General features: G+C 41.9%; 1 protein-coding gene across 6 annotated transcripts in view; it reads left to right on the top strand.

Moving 5' to 3' along the window:
* Arid4b (AT-rich interaction domain 4B) overlaps window positions 1–17,735 on the top strand; it is a 102,330-nt gene extending 84,595 nt beyond the window's left edge. For 5 of the 6 annotated variants that reach the window (XM_048367711.1, XM_048367712.1, XM_048367714.1 and 2 more), the window contains 7 exons: window positions 13–97; window positions 3,498–3,696; window positions 4,903–6,123; window positions 9,573–9,686; window positions 11,853–12,068; window positions 12,979–13,125; window positions 15,975–17,735. In XM_048367711.1, coding sequence (XP_048223668.1) covers window positions 13–97; window positions 3,498–3,696; window positions 4,903–6,123; window positions 9,573–9,686; window positions 11,853–12,068; window positions 12,979–13,125; window positions 15,975–16,102 — 2,110 coding nt within the window. In that variant the 3' untranslated portion in view covers window positions 16,103–17,735. Of the gene's footprint in view, window positions 1–12; window positions 98–3,497; window positions 3,697–4,902; window positions 6,124–9,572; window positions 9,687–10,515; window positions 10,638–11,852; window positions 12,069–12,978; window positions 13,126–15,974 lie in introns of those variants that run through there. The other variant, XM_048367715.1, reaches the window with a different exon arrangement.
* The last annotated feature ends 262 nt before the right edge of the window (window positions 17,736–17,997 follow it).

Here is a 17,997-nt window from a genome sequence, read left to right as displayed (position 1 = left end):
TTTTGATTTTAGATATGATGAATGGATTAAAGCAGATAAAATAGTAAGACCTGCTGATAAAAATGTGCCGAAGATAAAACATAGGAAAAAAATAAAGGTAAGTGTTGATTTTGTTATATACCGTTAGCTGTTAAAGAGCTGTTAAAGTCCTGCAGAATGATGTGATTAAATGTGTATGTTGATATTACTGTTAGTGTCAGGCTCTCAAAGTAACAGACTTAGCCAATGCTAAACTTTGTCACAATTATTTTTGTCAGCTTGTGTGGAAAGCAATTTAGAAACAGTGCTAATAACTCTTTTGAAAGTTTTAGTCCCATGATTTTTAGTCCTATGACTGGATCCACTGGATTTCATTTATCTCTTTTACCCCTTTCCTGTGCCTTTAGTTCTCAGCTCAGAGCTATAACTCAGAGTGGCTGGATGCGAGGACTTTGAAATTCAGTATAGGAAGCCCGATGTGTTCCTAAGACCCTCCTAACCCCATGCAACGGAGATACCATAGGGACCTAGTAAACTGGAGTGTTAATTATAGTTGTAGCTATTACTCACTCAGAGATTAAGTCTTTCTAAATGATTTGATTTCAAAAACAGGTCATTAAGTGAGTTTTGAGGGGTTTTTGGTCTTTCTGCGGTCCAGTAGTTCTCCTGGATCTCAGTCTTCATACTCAGAGAGGAGCTGTCAAATGATCCCTGCTGGGCATGTGTCAGGAAGCGTTCTCCTGGGCTGCTTTGCTCTTCCTTCACGATAAAGCCACTTCCATCTTCTTAGGTTTTCAGTAATTAATAGCCTAACTCAAGACTTCCTAGTCTTTACTGTAAATTACACTGTACTTAAACGTTGCTTTTATCTGCTAGAAGACCTGTGTGTGTGTGTGTGTGAGAGAGAGAGAGAGAGAGAGAGAGAGAGAGAGAAACACGTGCATGTGGCATTAGTAAAGCCAGTCTTTATAAAGCAAATATGAGAGTAGTATTTCTAGGATGAAGGATAGAAGAGATAAGGGAGAAAGCAGTATTATAATGTTCGGAGTTTTTTTTTAATACTTGTCAGTTCACTTCTTGACAACTTCCAGGTATATTAAAATTTTTGATTATGAGTTTTAAAAGGGCTTCTTAATGTTTTCTTAAGATGCACATCACTCTGTCACTTTGTCTTCTCTTACTTGAGAGCCACTGTTGCAGAAAGTCTCTGCAGGCACCTAAAGCCAGTTCTTGAACTTGAACTAGAGCGCGTTATCGCCGCTTTGTGCACGTGTAGTAGATGCTGAGGCTGAGATAAAGCACTAACATGGTGGAAGAGCTGGAGTAAATAGTCATCATTATTAGGCTGTGTTCTGAGAATTATGCCTGGGTTCTGAGACAAAAGATCTCACCCTGTGCCTTTATCAGAACCATTTGGACAATTCATTGGAGGCAGTATTGGGAGTTGTGATTTAGTAGATTTGAAGTTGGTGCAAAGGGCTTGCATTTCTGACAACTTCCTAACGTATGCTCACGTTGCTGGGCCAGGACTGCACTTGGCGAGCCAGTGTCCTAGCCCATGTCACCATGTAAGGAGTTGAGGTCTGTCCTGAGTGTGTCCAGAGGAGATACCTGTTAGATCCTGTCCTCAGGACAAGTGTGAAGATAACCGTCACATTAATTAGTCTGTTTCGAAGGATCTTAGAATTATTTACTGTGAACTCATGCTTCAGAGCTTGCTTATGTTTTTACTATAAATTCTTTATAAAGTAAAAAACTAGTTTCCAGGAAATATACTAGCCACACTCCTATTTATAAACCGAATTGGAAAAAATTCCTTATTTTCTCTGGAAAACTAGTCATTCATTGCTGGGAATATGGCCTAGTGGCAAGAGTGCTTGCTTCGTATACATGAAGCCCTGGGTTCGATTCCCCAGCACCACATATGTAGAAAACAGCCAGAAGTGGTGCCGTGGCTCAAGTGGCAGAGTGCTAGCCTTGAGCAAAAAGAAGCCAGGGACAGTGCTCAGGCCCTGAGTCCAAGGCCCAGGACTGGCCAAAAAAAAAAAAAAAGTAGTCATTCATTAAATGGGAGGATTCTCCTGCCTTGCTTTTTAGAACAGATCGTTTGAACACATCGTTTGTTTTGAGTTTCTCCTGTCTTTAAGTAATAAAGTACATAACATTATCATTCCAGGCCCCAGCTTATAAAGAGAATGTTGAATTTTAAGGCAAGCAGGTTGAAATTGTAGTGTCTCTGTTTTTGTTTTTTGTTGTCAGTTCTGGGCCTTGGACTCAGGGCCTGAGCACTGTCCCTGGCTTCTTTCTGCTCAAGGCTAGCACTCTACCTCTTGAGCCACAGCACCATTTCTGGCCTTTTCTGTTTATGTGGTGCTAAGGAATCGAACCCAGGGCTTCATGCATGCCAGGCAAGCTCTCTACCCCTAAGCCACATTCCCAGCCTGAGTGTTTTTGTTTCTATGTTTGTATGCGTGAGTATTTCATTTGCACGTATTGTGCTTTTAAATTCACACACATTATTAGCAGTATGTATATTTGCTAATTTTAATCCCTGTCTGATTGCTAATTTTATCCCTATTATTACTATAAAAATTCCTACAGTTCTTTTGCTAAATTGGAAAAAACAACAACCCAATACCAAAAAACACATACCTGGGTTGGTGGTTGGTGGTTTTTGTGTTTTCTACCAAAACGAGGGCTTGAACTCTGTCTTTTTTTTTTTTTTTTTTTTGCCATCTCTGGAGCTTGCCTCAGGGCCTGAGCACTGTCCCTGGCTTCTTTTTGCTCAAGGCTAGCACTCTGCCACTGGAGCCATAGCACCACTTCTGGCTGTTTTCTATATATGTGGTGCTGGGGAATGGAACCCGGGGCTTCATGTATACGAGTCAAGCACTCTTGCCACTAGGCCATATTCCCAGCCCGAGGGCTTGAACTCTGGCTCTGGAGATGTCATTCAGCTTTTATCATTCAAGGCTGGTGCTCTACTACTTGAACCACACCTCCACTTCTGGCCTTTTACATACTCAGTTGGAAATAAGAATCTTCTTGCTGGGGATATGTTCTAGTGGCGAGAGTGCTCGCCTCGTATTCATGAAGCCCTGGGTTCAATTCCCCAGCACCACATATACAGAAAAAGGCCAGAAGTGGCGCTGTGGCTCAAGTGGCAGAGTGCTAGCCTTGAGCAAAAGGAAGCCAGGGACAGTGCTCAGGCCCCGAGTTCAAGCCCTCAGAACTGCCACCCCCACCCCCACCCCCCCAAAAAAAAGAATAATCTGGTTTTGTCTGCCCTGGGCTAGCTTGAAACCAAGATTCTCAAGTCTTAGCCCTCCTGAGTTGGACTGCTTTCTGTGAGCTCCCATGGCTGTCTGGAAGGCCTTTGTATCTGCTTTCAGCTAGACACGTGACACTATTATTTTACAGCTTTGCATTTAAAATGGCATTAATGTTTTTACTAATAAATGTCTTGCGATGATGAATTGTGGCTAATGTACAATACATCCCTTCTTCCCCTAACCTAGAATAAATTGGACAAAGAAAAAGACAAAGATGAAAAATATTCTCCTAAAAACTGTAAACTTCGACGCTTGTCAAAACCCCCGTTTCAGACAAATCCATCTCCTGAAATGGTATCCAAACTGGATCTTGCTGATGCCAGAAATTCTGACACAGCTCATATTAAATCCATAGAAATCACTTCCATCCTCAATGGACTTCAAGGTAAGTATAACAGACATTTTGCTGCAAGTATTTAATTGGTAATTTGTAGGAATTAACTTGTTAAAGGTAATTCAATGACTTTTTTTTTTTTAACCAGAATTTTGTTGACTCTGTTTTACTTGAAATAAAGTTGACCATTGGGCTGGGCGCTAGTGGCTCCCTCCCTCCTGTAATCCTACTCTGGAGGCTGAGATCTGAGGGCCATGGTTCATAGCCAACCCAGGCAGAAGTCTGTGAGACTCTTATCTCCAATTAACCACCCGAAAACTGGAAGTGGTGCTGCGGCTCAAAGTGGTAGAGCACTAGCCTTGAGTGAAAGGTCCCAGAGACAGTTGCCTGCCACCATGTCCAGCCTTTTTACTGATTGCGATGTGATCTTGCTAACTTTTTGCCTTACGATAGCCCCAAATTGTAATCCTCCTCATCACTGCCTCATGAGCAGGTAGGGTTACACATGAGAGCCACTGAGCCCGACTCCTGGGTTTTTTAAAATCAGTTATTTTTATGTGCTGTTCTTCTACAGTGTACTCTAATATGCCTTATCTGCCGAAGTTGTGTTTGGCTTTTAATTCATTCTATCAGCGTTTTCCTAAAATTTCTTTCTTTTTTTTTTTTTTTTTTTGGCCAGTCCTGGGCCTTGGACTCAGGGCCTGAGCACTGTCCCTGGCTTCTTTTTGCTCAAGGCTAGCACTCTGCCACTTGAGCCACAGCGCCACTTCTGGTTGTGTTTTTTTTTTTTTTTTCTATATATGTGGTGCTGGGGAATCGAACCCAGGGCTTCATGTATACGAGGCAAGCACTCTTGCCACTAGGCCATATTCCCAGCCCCCTAAAATTTCTTACACTTTTATTTTTTGATTCTTTCATTCATCATTTGTTGTTGGTTAGAATGTTTGACTGCTGCAGTGATCTAGTTGTCAAACACTGTTTCCTGCAGATTTTTATATCACATTCTCATATAGAGAGAACTAACTATGCTTTACATAAAATTAAGTTCATGTTTTCTGTGTTTTATTATTTGATGAGTTTGGAAAAAGAATTGATAGTATAACTATCATCATGGTCACGTGATGAGTCAGTGTCTTCCCCGATTGGAAGCTCAGTTTCTTCTGTAAGGTGGAGGTGAAAGCTTCCTGCGTGGGGTGAGGGCATGGAAGACATTACTGGTGCTCATATTTGGCTCCTCTCCCCCGTCCCCGTTTCTAGCCTCTGAAAGTTCTGCCGAGGACAGCGAGCCCGAGGATGAGAGAGGCGCTCAGGACACAGACGAGAATGGCAGAGAGGACGCGAAGGCAGACCATTTGGCCCACGCCAGGAATGAACTCACTGCAAAAGAGGAACAGAACAGCTCCTCTTTGCTAGAAGAAAACAAAGGACAGTCGGATTTGGTAATACCCAAGCCAGTGTCAAAATCTCCAGAAAGATTAAGAAAAGATAGAGATAGAGAAGGAATCTCAGAAGATACTGATTTTGAAGATGATGATGACATCACAAAAAAGAGAAAAGATGTTAAGAAGGATAGTACAGATAAATCTTCAAAGCCACAAATAAAACGTGGTAAAAGAAGATACTGCAGTACTGAAGAATGTTTAAAAACTGGATCACCTGGCAAGAAGGAAGAGCGAGCTAAGAGCAAAGAATCACTTTGCATAGAGAACAGCAGTAACAGCTCTTCAGATGAAGAGGAAGAGGAAAAATCAAAAGCAAAGATGACACCAACAAAGAAATACAATGGTTTGGAGGAAAAAAGAAAATCTCTACGGGCAAGTGGTTTTTATTCAGGATTTTCAGAAGTGGCAGAAAAAAGAATAAAACTTTTAAATACCTCCGATGAAAGACTTCAAAACAGCAGGGCTAAAGATCGAAAAGATGTCTGGTCAAGTATTCAGGGGCAGTGGCCTAAGAAAACACTTAAGGAGCTGTTTTCAGACTCTGATACTGAGCCCGCAGCATCCCCGCCCCATCCTGCCCCAGAGGAAGGGGCAGCAGAGGAACCCCTGCAGACGGTGGCTGAGGAGGAGAGCTGCTCACCAAGTGCAGAGCTAGAGAAGCTGCCGCCAGCCACTATTGACACTAAGCCCATTGAAGAGAAGACCGTCGATGTCAGTGAGCGAAAGGCTGATTTTCCAAGTAGCGGCAGTAATTCAGTGCTCAATACCCCTCCTACTACACCTGAATCGCCTTCATCCGTCACTGTAACAGAAGCCAGTCAGCAGCAGTCTTCTGTCCCAGTGTCAGAACCCCTGGCTCCCAGCCAGGAAGAGGTTCGAAGTATCAAGAGTGAAACCGACAGCACAATTGAGGTGGATAGTGTTGTGGGAGAGCTCCAGGACCTCCAGTCCGAGGGAAACAGCTCACCAGCAGGCTTTGATGCCAGCGTGAGTTCCATCAGTAGCAATCAGCAGGAACCTGAACATCCTGAAAAAGGTGAGGAGGGAAAAGTTGCACAGATGACATTTTTGGGTTCCCCCCCTCTCTCTTTTTTTTGTCAACCCCTTCTCCCCCCTCTGGGGGCTTGAACTCTGGGCCTGGACACTGTCCCTGAGCTCTTGAGTCAGCTTAAAACTCCTGCTGTGCCAGTTGAGCCACAGCACCACTTCCCTGGTCAAGTCTTAATGGCTTCACCGTGTTTCTTGTGATAATGTGAGGTGCTGAAGTAGGGTGCTCATGTGGTCATTTGGAAGGTAATTTGGATAGTGATGGTGAGATCCATTTAAAAGCTTTTAATATTGTTTACCTGAAGTGCCTGTGACATTTCCAGTGGGTAGAACTTGAACTCGGGCCCCAAGTCAAAACTGTTGGAAAAATTAATTATATATAATAGTTGGCTTGAGCAGCTTTAACTGCATTTCTGGAGCCTTGTTTTCATTTGTAATGTGTAGCCTCACAAACATTTTGATTGACTGACAGACCCCTCAGCCCTTTACCAAATATTGTATGTAGAGGTCTGGAGCAATAGACATGATTTCCCCAGAAAACTTTGTCAGACTGATTCCAAGCCTAGCCAGTGTGAGTTTGTGAAGGAATTTGATGCTTTCTTAGATGCATAGTGTCCAAATCTGAAGGATCAATGTATATATTATAAAGAATAAAAATACTTTTTTCCATGAAGTGGTTAAAAGAGGACATTCAAATTAATACTTGGCAAATATATTAGGGCCTTCTGATGGTGCCAGAACTATATTCTTTTCATCATTTTTCTTAGAACCACTCATTTAGGTGTCTTTAGTATTTTCTAGGCTGAAATCTGGATTTGAAACACATTTCCATTGAAATTATAAAGCATTAAAGGATATGTATTTCATATAACATCAGATTTTAGTATGCTGGTTTTAGGGTTTTGGTTGACCCTAAAGAAATAGGGTCTGTGGTAGGTGTAGCCAGTCCTAGTGTACATAGTGAGTTCCAGGCCACTGGAGACTGCTGAGGGCGACCCTGACTCCAGGAAAGACACCGAGATCTGGCTTTTAAAGCTTTCTCCAAAAATCTTTACTGAAAATATTTTTTAAGTAAATAAGTAAAAATTAGAGTTGCAGTTCAATTGGGATATATCACTATAGCCAGAGTGATTTATTTGTATCTCCTAGGGCTCTTACTTTAGACAGTAATCTTCAAAGTGAAAAAAAAAATCCTTCCTCAAAGAAGGTTAGATAGGCTTTTATCAGTAATATGGTAATTACAGTTCTTGAGAGTCTTCGCTATGGACTAAAATTTACTTTGCTGATAGTCTTAAGTCTTGCTACCCTTTTTAATCTTTATCTAGATTGGGTTAATAACAGTGGAACTTGAGAGTTACTCAAATATAGGGTAAGAAAGGCTATCAGCTTCATTCTAAGCACGAATCTACAGTATTTAAGCATTGTTCAATAATATTTTAGAAGTTGCATATGTAGGAATTGACTTTCAATGCACCTATATCATGACCTCATTTTAATAAATGTGTCTAATCATATCTATGCTAGCATATGCCTGTGATCCACCAGCATTTAAGCTGGAGGATTGAGAATTGGAGGCCAGTCTGAACTAGGAGTTCAAAGCCCTCTCTAGAACGCATCAGAATAGCAAAGACAAGATGTAGGAGAATCCACACTATATGAAAGCCAGGTGCTGGTGGTTCATGCCTATAATCCTTAGCTACTTAGAACAATCAGAATGAAAGGATCAAAGTTTGAGACCAGCCTAGTCTGAAAAAGCTCATGAGACCCTTTTTGCGGGGAGGGCTGGTCCTGGGGCTTGCACTCTCTCGGTGCTCAAGGCTAGAGCTCTCCCATTTGAGCCACAGCCCCACTTCCAGCTTTTATTGTGTATATGGTACTGAGGAATCAAACCCAGAGCTTCATGCGTGCTAGGCAAAGCACTCCCACTAAGCTAAGCTAAGCTACCTTCTCAGCCCCCATGAGACCCTTCTTGACCAATAGTGTATGGTGTATACCTGTCATTCCAAGCTATATAGTAGGTTGCTTGAGATGGGGAGGATTAGGGTACCATACCAGACTAAGCAGAGAAGACCTGAACACTCCATCTCTACAAGAGGAAAGCTGGACTCTGATGCAACTTGTGTTCCTAAGATAGGTTCAGAGCAAGTTTAAGCTCCCAGTATGGGCCAGTGGGGACGATCTACTATTTATGTTTAGTGTGGACCTACAACTTAGCCTAGAGAAAAAGATTCTTTTTCTGTTGTCTATGGTGCGTGTACTGTCCCTTTGCTGTTTTCACTCCAGACTGGCCCTCAACTGATAAAGCTACATCTCTGCTTCCCAGTTTTTGGTGGTTAATTAGAGCTAAGAGTCTCACAGACTTTCCTGCCCAGGCTGCCTTTGAAATGTGATCCTCAGATCTCAGCCTCTTGAGTATATGGGATTAAAAGCTTGAATCATTCAGCACCTAGGCCCTGAGTTCCAGCCTTAGGAAATGTGACAGAGGAACAATAGCAAAATAACAACAACCATAAAGGCTAAGATACCCAACCCCTGAATTTAAACTCTAGTACTAGCATTTAAATAAAATGAACAGCTGGGAATATGGCCTAGTAGTGGTAAAGTGCTCACCTCCTATACATGAAGCAAGCCCTGGGTTCGATTCCTCAGTAGCACATATATAGAAAACGGCCAGAAGTGGCACTGTGGCTCAAGCGGCAGAGTGCGCAAAAAGAAGCCAGGGACAGTGCTCAGGCCGGAGTTCAAGCCCCAGGACTGGCAAAAAAAACCCACAAAAACACAAAAAACAGCCCCCCCCCCCCGACAGAACCCTATTATATCATTTAAAAGTTAATTGCTAGGCATAATCAGTCTCACCTGTAGCTCTAGCTCCTTAGGAGGGAGAAACTGGAAGGACTGTGGTTTGTACAAAGCTTGTGAGGTAGCTCTTCCACCTTCCACTTCTTGATCAAGCTGGGCATAGTGGCCCATACCTGTCATCTCAGTTCTGTAGAAAACATAAATAGGAGGATAGTGGGCCCTATTAGGGCACATAAATAGAACACTCGGGGGGGGGTGCTAAAATAAAACAAGTGCAAAGCCCCCTCAAACTGTTCATTTCAACTTGTCTAAACCATAGTATTTTGTTTTTACTGAGTCTTAAATATTGTTTTATTTTCAGCATATACCTGTTTTCAAATTACTAGACTGATAAACTCCAAGTACAACTATTTTAAGTTTATATCAGCTTCTTCTAAAAAAGATTTGCCATTAAAAAAAAAAAGATTTTTTTTAAGATTTACTGTTCAAGAATTTGGCTCCTTTAACAACAGCTTGAGATTTCTGTTAATTTTGTGTTGTTTCACAAACGTTACAACGAATGTGTCATTTTCAGAGCAGTTGCTGCAAACTTGGTTTGACTGTGTTTTGTCTTCCTCTCCTCTTCTGTGTTGTTTGTAGCCTGTACAGGCCAGAAGAGGGTGAAAGATGCTCAGGGAGGCGGAAATCCATCAAAGAAGCAGAAAAGAAGCCATAAAGCCACAGTGGTGAACAACAAAAAGAAGGGGAAAGGCCGTAAGTGTGAACCTAGAAGTAGAGAGTTCATTAGGAAAGGGGCTCTGAGGGTATGGGATAGCTCCACCTTGCTAATGGTTGCTGGTGAATGATCAGGTAGTCTTTTTAAAAATAATATCTAGCATCATGGAAACAAAAGCATTTTTATTACCTTCACGTTAGATGCACCATATATTGCGAAATGCTTCTTTCTACATATAAATTTTGATTGATTGATTGGTTTTTATACAGGTACTCAGAGCCTGAGCTGTCCCTGAGAGTTTTTGCTCAAAACTAGGGCTCTACCACCTGAGCCATAGCTTCACTTCAGGCCTTCTGGTGATAAATTGGAGCTAAGAAATCTCTAACTCTACAGGTTACAGACCTGTACTACTGGCAATCAGCTTATGTTTTATTTTTTGTTACAGTTACATTGGTTAATTTGTGATTCTTCAAGGCCCAATCAAGATTGCTTTAAGCCTTTGTGTGTGGCCTGTAATCCCAGTACTCAGTAGACCTAGGGAAGCAGGATCACAACTTGTAGGCCAGGCTGGGCTATCGTGAGATGCTTTTTCAGAAAAGACATGGCTTTGGAGGTATAATTCCAGTAATGCTAGTATGTAACATTTCTTTCCAGTGCAGCTTGCCACATGACCTAAGAGCAGCATACCATGCTTGGGCAAAGTGTGTTTCACTGAAAACTAACAACCACCCTTGTCCTCAGGCTGCAGATTGTAGTACTCTATTTCTCCTGAGGGCACATTTGATCTCTTTTGTCGACAAAGAAGTAGAAAATATGTGAAGAATTTTTTTTCAGGTGTCCCACACTGACCTCCTGCTGCTCCTCCAGGAGACTCCTGCCACCTCCATTGCCTGACCTTTGCTGGCAGCTCGCTTGGCTGCACTTCAGTGCAGAAAAAGGCTGTGCGGCCAGCTCCCTGAGGTTCTGCTGAGCCCCTATGACTTCAGGCGGTGAATATGGCATCCCTCGGGTCCCGGGTTGGCTGCGCTCAGCAAGGCCGTGACCGGCAGGCTGAGGCTAGCCACTGCACAGCACGGGGTCAGCCTTGGCTGGCGTAGGACTTGCCCAAGCCGTCAGAGAGGCAGCGGGGGCTGGGAGAGGGTGCTCGTCAGATAGATGGGAAAGTCTCTACTCCTGAGAGGTCTACAACACAAGTGCTTGCTTTGTATTTTCCTTGACTGTAGAAATACTTTTCAGGTTTTCAGAGTCTGGTTTTTTTTGGGGGGTGGCTGTTGTAGTTGAGGAATGATAAATTCATGTCAAATGGGTTATTACTTGGTATAATTGATAGAATATTTAAAATGTCTTCTTTAAAACATTGTGGGGGTTTTTTTTGTTTTTATGTCTTCACCATTTATATTGGGAGTATAGCTCGTGTTAGAACACCTAAGAACAAGTATAAGTCCCTGAGTTCAAGTTCTAATACCACTCAGTTAATTAATATATCCACATCCAGCAAGATAAAGCTATTGTGTTTGCTCTCATTTTAACTATTGGATTTCTGCCATGGTAAATCAAATGAGTTAACCATTCTCTGAGGATGATAAAGTGGAAAAACTGATGAATTATAAAATAATGTTGTATACCTAGAAAGAGCTAATCTCGTAACAGTCACATGCTTACCACCCATTCACTGGTAAGCTACCTGTTCCCATTTTCTCTGAAGCATCACCAGCAAAGGCAGGGTTGGCAGAATTATTACAGAGACTTCTGGGTTCTTCATACACAGCTGACAATTTTAGTTAAGCTATAATTTAGAAATTGCTTAAGAAGTTCATTATACATCTAAAAACGGAGAGTATTTTTCTCAAGGAAGTCTTTATTGATCGTGAGGAATTGGGAAGTGTGCATATGGCCTGTATTGAAATGGAGAAGTTTCTACCATAATAAAAAGCCATCATATGACCCCTCTATTTGACAGTCTGCAGAGTAGATGGAAGAGTTAGTATGGCTGATTTTTTTAAGACTATCACTGATAAGATTAGGTGACAAAAGCTTTGCTCTCCTTAACTACATGAAGAAGTTTCTTGGTGTGTAGTTTTCTAGGTTAACTATAAGTTAGGTTGTCAGTAAACTCAGTTGGTTAATTTTAAGTTATCTGCTATGGTCAGTGGCAAATACAGTACTCACTTTTTGTTTAGTAATAACTTGTCTTTTTCTTTCAGCGAACAGTAGTGATAGTGAAGAACTTTCAGCTGGTGAAAGTGTGACTACGACTCAGCCAATCAAGTCAGTCTCCACAGGCGTGAAGTCCCATAGTGCTAAATCTCCCGCAAGGACACAGTCTCCCGGGAAATGTGGAAAGAATGGGGATAAGGACCCTGATCTCAAGGACCCCGGTAATCGGCTACCCAAGGTTTACAAGTGGAGCTTCCAGATGTGTAAGTGGAGTCCCTTGCCCACTAGGCAGCCCATGCTTCATCCCACTGAGTGCTTTGTTACACAGTGGTAGGCATGGAACCTACCACCTTGGAAGCGACGCTACATGCACCAAACACATAGAATGCTCTTTTTCCTGGCCCTGGGGCTTGGACTCGGGGCCTGGACAGTGTTCCTGAGCTCTTTTGCTCAAGGCTGTGTGCTTCCACGTGAGCCACGACTCTGTTTCTGGCTTTTTGGGGGTTGGCTGGAGGTAGGACTTGGGTGGGCTTTTCTGCCTAGCTTGGCTTTGGCCCATCATCCTCGGATCTCAGCCTCCTACATAGGCTGCCCAGCTCACACACAGAATTTCAATGTGTCGCCATCCTTCCATTTTACTAGTTAAGTATATTTTTTTGTTTTAGTAGTACTAGGGGTTAAAATTTAGGGCTTCACACTTAATAGGAAGGGTTCTACCCACACCCCTCCAAACATTTTATTTTATTTTATTTTTTTGCCAGTCCTGGGGCTTGAACTCAGGGCCTGGGCACTGTCCCTAGCTTCTTTTTGCTCAGGGCTAGCACTCTGCCACTTGAGCCACAGCGCCACTTCTGGCCTTTTCTATGTATGTCGTGCTGAGGAATTGAACCCAAGGCTTCATGTATAGAAGGCAAGCTGGTTAATTGGAAACAGTTTCATGGACTTTTCTGCCTGCGCCACCTCTGGTGTTTGCTGTTCATGTGGTGCTACCTTCCCAGCCCCTTGCTCCAAATTCTTGATCTGCTGTAGCCTCCTGAGTGCTCAGACTCCAGACACGGCAAAGGCTTCACTTTTCATCTGCCTCAGTATCACTTCTAAATCATACTTTATGTTATTTCTTTTTGCCCTAATTTTTTTCAAAACCACATATTAATGAAATTTTTTAATTGACAGCGGACCTGGAAAATATGACAAGTGCTGAACGTATCACAATTCTTCAAGAAAAACTGCAAGAAATCAGAAAACATTACCTGTCTTTAAAATCTGAAGTAGCTTCCATTGATCGGAGGAGAAAGCGTTTAAAGAAGAAAGAGAGAGAAAGTAAGCATGTTTTCCTTTTTGTTAGCATAAATCAGTTTTTTGCTGTTTATGTCTTTATCTTCAGAAAAGTTTTTTACTTTAATTTCCTCATCTCTAACACAGATTCTTTCAAATCATGAAGCTCCTAAAGTTTGACTAAGGTAATTTTAAATAGTAAAAAGCACTAACAAACAAACTGAGGCATATTAAGGCAATTACTATGGATAGGTTACTTTACTTTAAAAGCATTCTAATTTACAGATGTTCTTCCACCTCTAATGGGCCATAGTATGATAATTAAAACTTGAAGTCATTATGTTGTCATCTTCCAACATTTATCACTTAAAAAAAATAAAAACATTTAGCCAGGCGCTGGTGGTTTATGATTTATAATCCAGTTACTCAGGAGGCTAAAGCCTGAGGATCTCGGTATAAAGCCAGCTCAGGCAGGGTTAGTTCATAAAATTCTTATCTCCAGTTAATCACCAAAAAACCTGTAAGTAGAACTATGCCTTAAGTGCTAGAGTGATAGCCCTGAGTAAAAAGACCTCAGAGACAGTTTCCAGGCCCTGCGTTCAAGCCCCAGTGACCAGCACCAGAAAAAAAACACATTCAGATCTTTTAGCTATTTTGTGTTCAATGGTAGGATACTAGTGAGTATGCCCAAACGTATTCCTTTCTGGCCAATACTGTAACCACCACTCTCCTCCACCCTCCCCAACGTCTGGTAACCACTGTCCTGCTTTTCACTACCCTAAGCCTAACCTGGACTCCACCGATGACTGAGATCACTGGTGCTCGTCTCTCTGTGCCTGGCTTACTTCACTTAACGCTGTGATCTCTGGTTCTGTCTGTTTGCTGTAAATGACTGGCTTTCATCCTTTCACGGTCCTTTTTCATTGCAGTTCCCCTGGTGATGGGCACTTAGGGTGATGCTATCCCTTAGCTATTGGGAAGCAAGCAGATACAAATGTCCCTGTACATACTGATCTCAAATCCCTTGGGTATCCACTCAGCTGTAGGAATGTTCAGTTATGTGGTAATTATATGTGTAATTTTTTGAGGAACCTTCATGATATTTTTCTTAGTGGCTATACTAGTTGACATTTGTACCAACAGAATATAACAGCTTCCTTTTCTCCACTGAGTAGGTTACTTTAGATTACAAATGGGACATTTTTATAGAGACCTGAATGGCAAGAGGAAGTAAACTAATCTTGGAAAAAGGGTTGTCCTACAGACTTGATAACTTAAAATAATAGAAGTTTTATTTTCACTTTTCAAGATGCCAGTGGGTTTTCTTTCTCTGAAGCCAGTTATGCTTGATTATAGATGTCCACCTTCTTGCCTTGTCCTTACTTGGCTACTGTGCATGCAGAGATCTAGTGTGTCTTCTTTTTGTAAGGACACCAGTTCTGTCTCCAAACACAGACTCTCACTGGGTGTGAATGTTCTCATAGGGTCTTGGCATATACTGTTTAGTTTGTAACAGAAGGTTTAGGCAGGGGCAAGCAGGAATTCATGAAAGAGGGCACATGTCCATTTTGAGCCAGATGCTTCTTTCCTATGGAGTACTGCTCTGTGTATTAAAGTTTGATTTGTTTCAATAAATAATTGTTTGTTTTTGCAAGCCCTAGGGCTTGAACTCAGGGCCTGGGCACTTTTCCTGAGCTTCTTTTTTTGCTCAAGGCTAGCATTCTGCCACTTGAGTCACAGCACCACTTCCAGCTTTTTCTCTTTATGTGGTTCTTCAAAGCATTTGGGGCGGGGGGAGCCAGTACTGTGACTTGAACTCAGAGCCTTGTACTCTTCAGCTTTCTTACTCATGGCTGGCACTCTACCACTGAGCCATGTCTCTAGCCCTGTGTTTTGCCAGTTATTTTGGAGGTGGAATCTGGTGAACTTTTCTGCCTCAGTTGGCCTCTCAATGTGACATTCTAGACTGAAGTCTCCTGTGTAGCTAGGTAACAGACCTGAGTTCTCAGCTAAGCCTCCTATTCTTTCACCATTTAAATTCATGAGAAAACTCCCAGGGGCAGATCTGGAACCAGAATAATTAGGAGAGAAATTAACAGACTTCTCCTGTTTGATTTCACAACTCCTTTGGTATTTGTTGATGAAAACAAAGGCTGTATTTAAATTATATCTTACAGTTAGGATATCCAGTTTTCCCCCTTTGTCTTTCCCTTCCTCTTCTTTTGGCAGTGCTGGAGGGAGAACCCAGGCCCCTGAGCAACTAGGCAAGCACTTTACCACTTGAGTCATGCCTGTAACCCTATTCCTCCTTTTCGATCCATTCAAGATCCATCTCTGGCCCACCCTTTGTTATTTCTCTTGTAGTAATGTTGTGGTACTATGAGAATTGACTGTTCTTAGCAATTTATGGTTGTACACTCTGGCGGAGAGGCATTGGCAGGAGTCTCCTGAGATGGGAGGTCCAGTTGAACTACAAGATAAGACCCTGTCTCGGGGCTGGGAATATGGCCTAGTGGTAAAGTGCTCGTCCTGTATACATGAAGCCCTGGGTTCGATTCCTCAGCACCACATATATAGAAAAAGCCAGAAGTGGCGCTGTGGCTCAAGTCATCGAGTGCTAGCCTTGAGCAAAAAGAAGCCAGGGACAGTGCTCAGGCCCTGAGTCCAAGGCCCAGGACTGGCCATAAATAAGTAAGTAAGTAAGTAAGACCCTGTCTCAAAAGGAAAAGAAACAAGTGGACAAAGCTTGTAGTTCAACACCCCCCCCCCCCAAAAAAAAGTTATTATTAAGTGATTATTATTGTTTTGGACAATACAACAAAATGTTCAGTGCTTTCCTTGTTTCCATCGTTAAGCTTGCCTTTTAAACCCATGGCTTGGTCTCCTTTCCTTAGGTGCGGCTACATCCTCTTCTTCCTCGTCGCCTTCCTCCAGTTCTATAACTGCTGCAGTTATGCTGACGTTAGCAGAGCCGGCCATGCCCAGCGCATCACAGAATGGAGTCTCGGTTGAGTGCAGGTGACAGCAGGATTTGCCAGAGCACTTGGCACTTAATGGCTGGGGGCCACGTCCTTTTTATACTGCACAGTGGCACAAAAAAAAAATCAGACAAGCACTATTTTATATTTAAAAAATGTTTCTTGAAAAGCTGACTTGGCACTTAAGTGCACTTTTTTATGAAGAAAAAGTACAATGAACTGCTTTTCCTCAAGCAATAATTGTTTCCAACTTGTCTGGGAATTGTGTGTCTGGTAACTTGAAGGCCTTCCACTGTGGCAAATGGAGGCTTTTCACTGCCTGTAGAGACAATACAGTAAGCAGAGTAAGGGGTGGGCCAGAACATGTTCAGATAACTTACTGTATATGTATTCCCTTGTATTTTGTTAAAGCTGGAACATTTGATATTTTTCCATTTATTTATGAAAAAATATGAACCTATTTTCATTTGTACAAGCAAATTGTTTTTTAAAGCAAGTCACCATATGGTGGCTCTAATTGTATAAGTCAAGCACATGTAATAAATTCAAAACCTGCAGTTAACAGGATATTAGACACCAATCCTGGTAACCAAATATTAAAGATTCTCTTTAGAAAAATAGACTGCACATGTTTACAGGTTTGAATTAGGCTAAAAGGTCTTTGCAGTGGCTTTTCATGCCCCTTCAATTGGAACGGAACTACTGTACTTTGCCATTTTTCTATAAATCAGTATTTTTTTTTAATTTTGATATAATACATTGTGTGAAAAAAGAAAATGGCTAATAAACTGTATTAAATCTTAAACAATGTATAAAGATTGTAGCCAGTTCAAAGTGTATATTTATTCATAATGAATTATAACAGTTATATTTTTGTGTTTTCTTGTAAATGTTTCTTTTCCCTTAAATACAGATAATTCATTTGTATTGCTTATTTTATTATGAGCTTACAACAAAAAGACTTCAGGAACAAACTGTATTAGTGTGGCTGAAGGTTGGTTATATGACCTGTCTCACAAAGACGGTTGTTATTTTAAGTATAAATAGCTAATTGGGGTCGTAGGTCTATAAAGTTAAATGCCTTGTATAAAATCCAAAATGAACGGGAGATTATTTTCACTTGTGTTGACTTTATGTTGTATGAATCAATCCCTGTTCTGTTTGGCACTTGTATTTAATTCCTCACCTTTGTAAGACATTTGTATATTGCGGATGTGTTCATTGAAGCTATTTAATACCTGGCACTGTTACTACACAGTCCTTTATTGTACAGACCGTTTTACTGTTTTCCTTGTAGTTCTGTGTGCTTTTTTTGAATGGGGCTGGCATGTTTTATTTGTTTCTGGCAGTACGACATGTGAGAATCTCGAAGCGTTTTGTTGTAGATGCTAACGTGTCAGAATCCTTACTCCTTTACATTCAACTTTTCTAAGAAAAGCATTTTCAGTCTTGTAGTGTGTGCTTACAGTAACTAATTTTGTTGAAAATGGTTTCAAGTTATTCAGATGTGTACAGGACTGTAAAGATTTGTTGACAGCAAAATGTTGAAGAAAAAGCTTATAGAATAAAAGCTATAAAGTATATATTAGGATCTGCAAACATGAAGAATTATGTAATATATTGTACAAATGTAAGCAAAGGCTCTGAAATAAAATGCCATAGTTTGTGAATCCTTGATTCTTGTTTCTACAGGATGAAGTACTTTTAGTTTATTTCTTTATGTGATAACTACGTGTGTGTGTGCGCGTGTGTGCGCGCGCGCGCGCGTGGCGCCCTGGGGTCCACCCTCGGGAAGCCCGACGTCCAGGCCCCGGGAACGCGGGCGCACGTGCTGCTGGAGCCCGCCGAGGTTTCCGTGACACCCGGAAACGGCGGGGGCCTGGCGGGGGCCTGGCGGGGGCGCTGCCGTGCGGGCGGGGCGGCCCTCCGGGGGGGGGGG

This window comes from Perognathus longimembris, chromosome 18 (genome assembly GCF_023159225.1).
Source record: "Perognathus longimembris pacificus isolate PPM17 chromosome 18, ASM2315922v1, whole genome shotgun sequence".
NCBI classification, from domain to species: Eukaryota; Metazoa; Chordata; class Mammalia; order Rodentia; family Heteromyidae; genus Perognathus; species Perognathus longimembris.
This window is presented reverse-complemented; position numbering and strand designations above follow the sequence as displayed.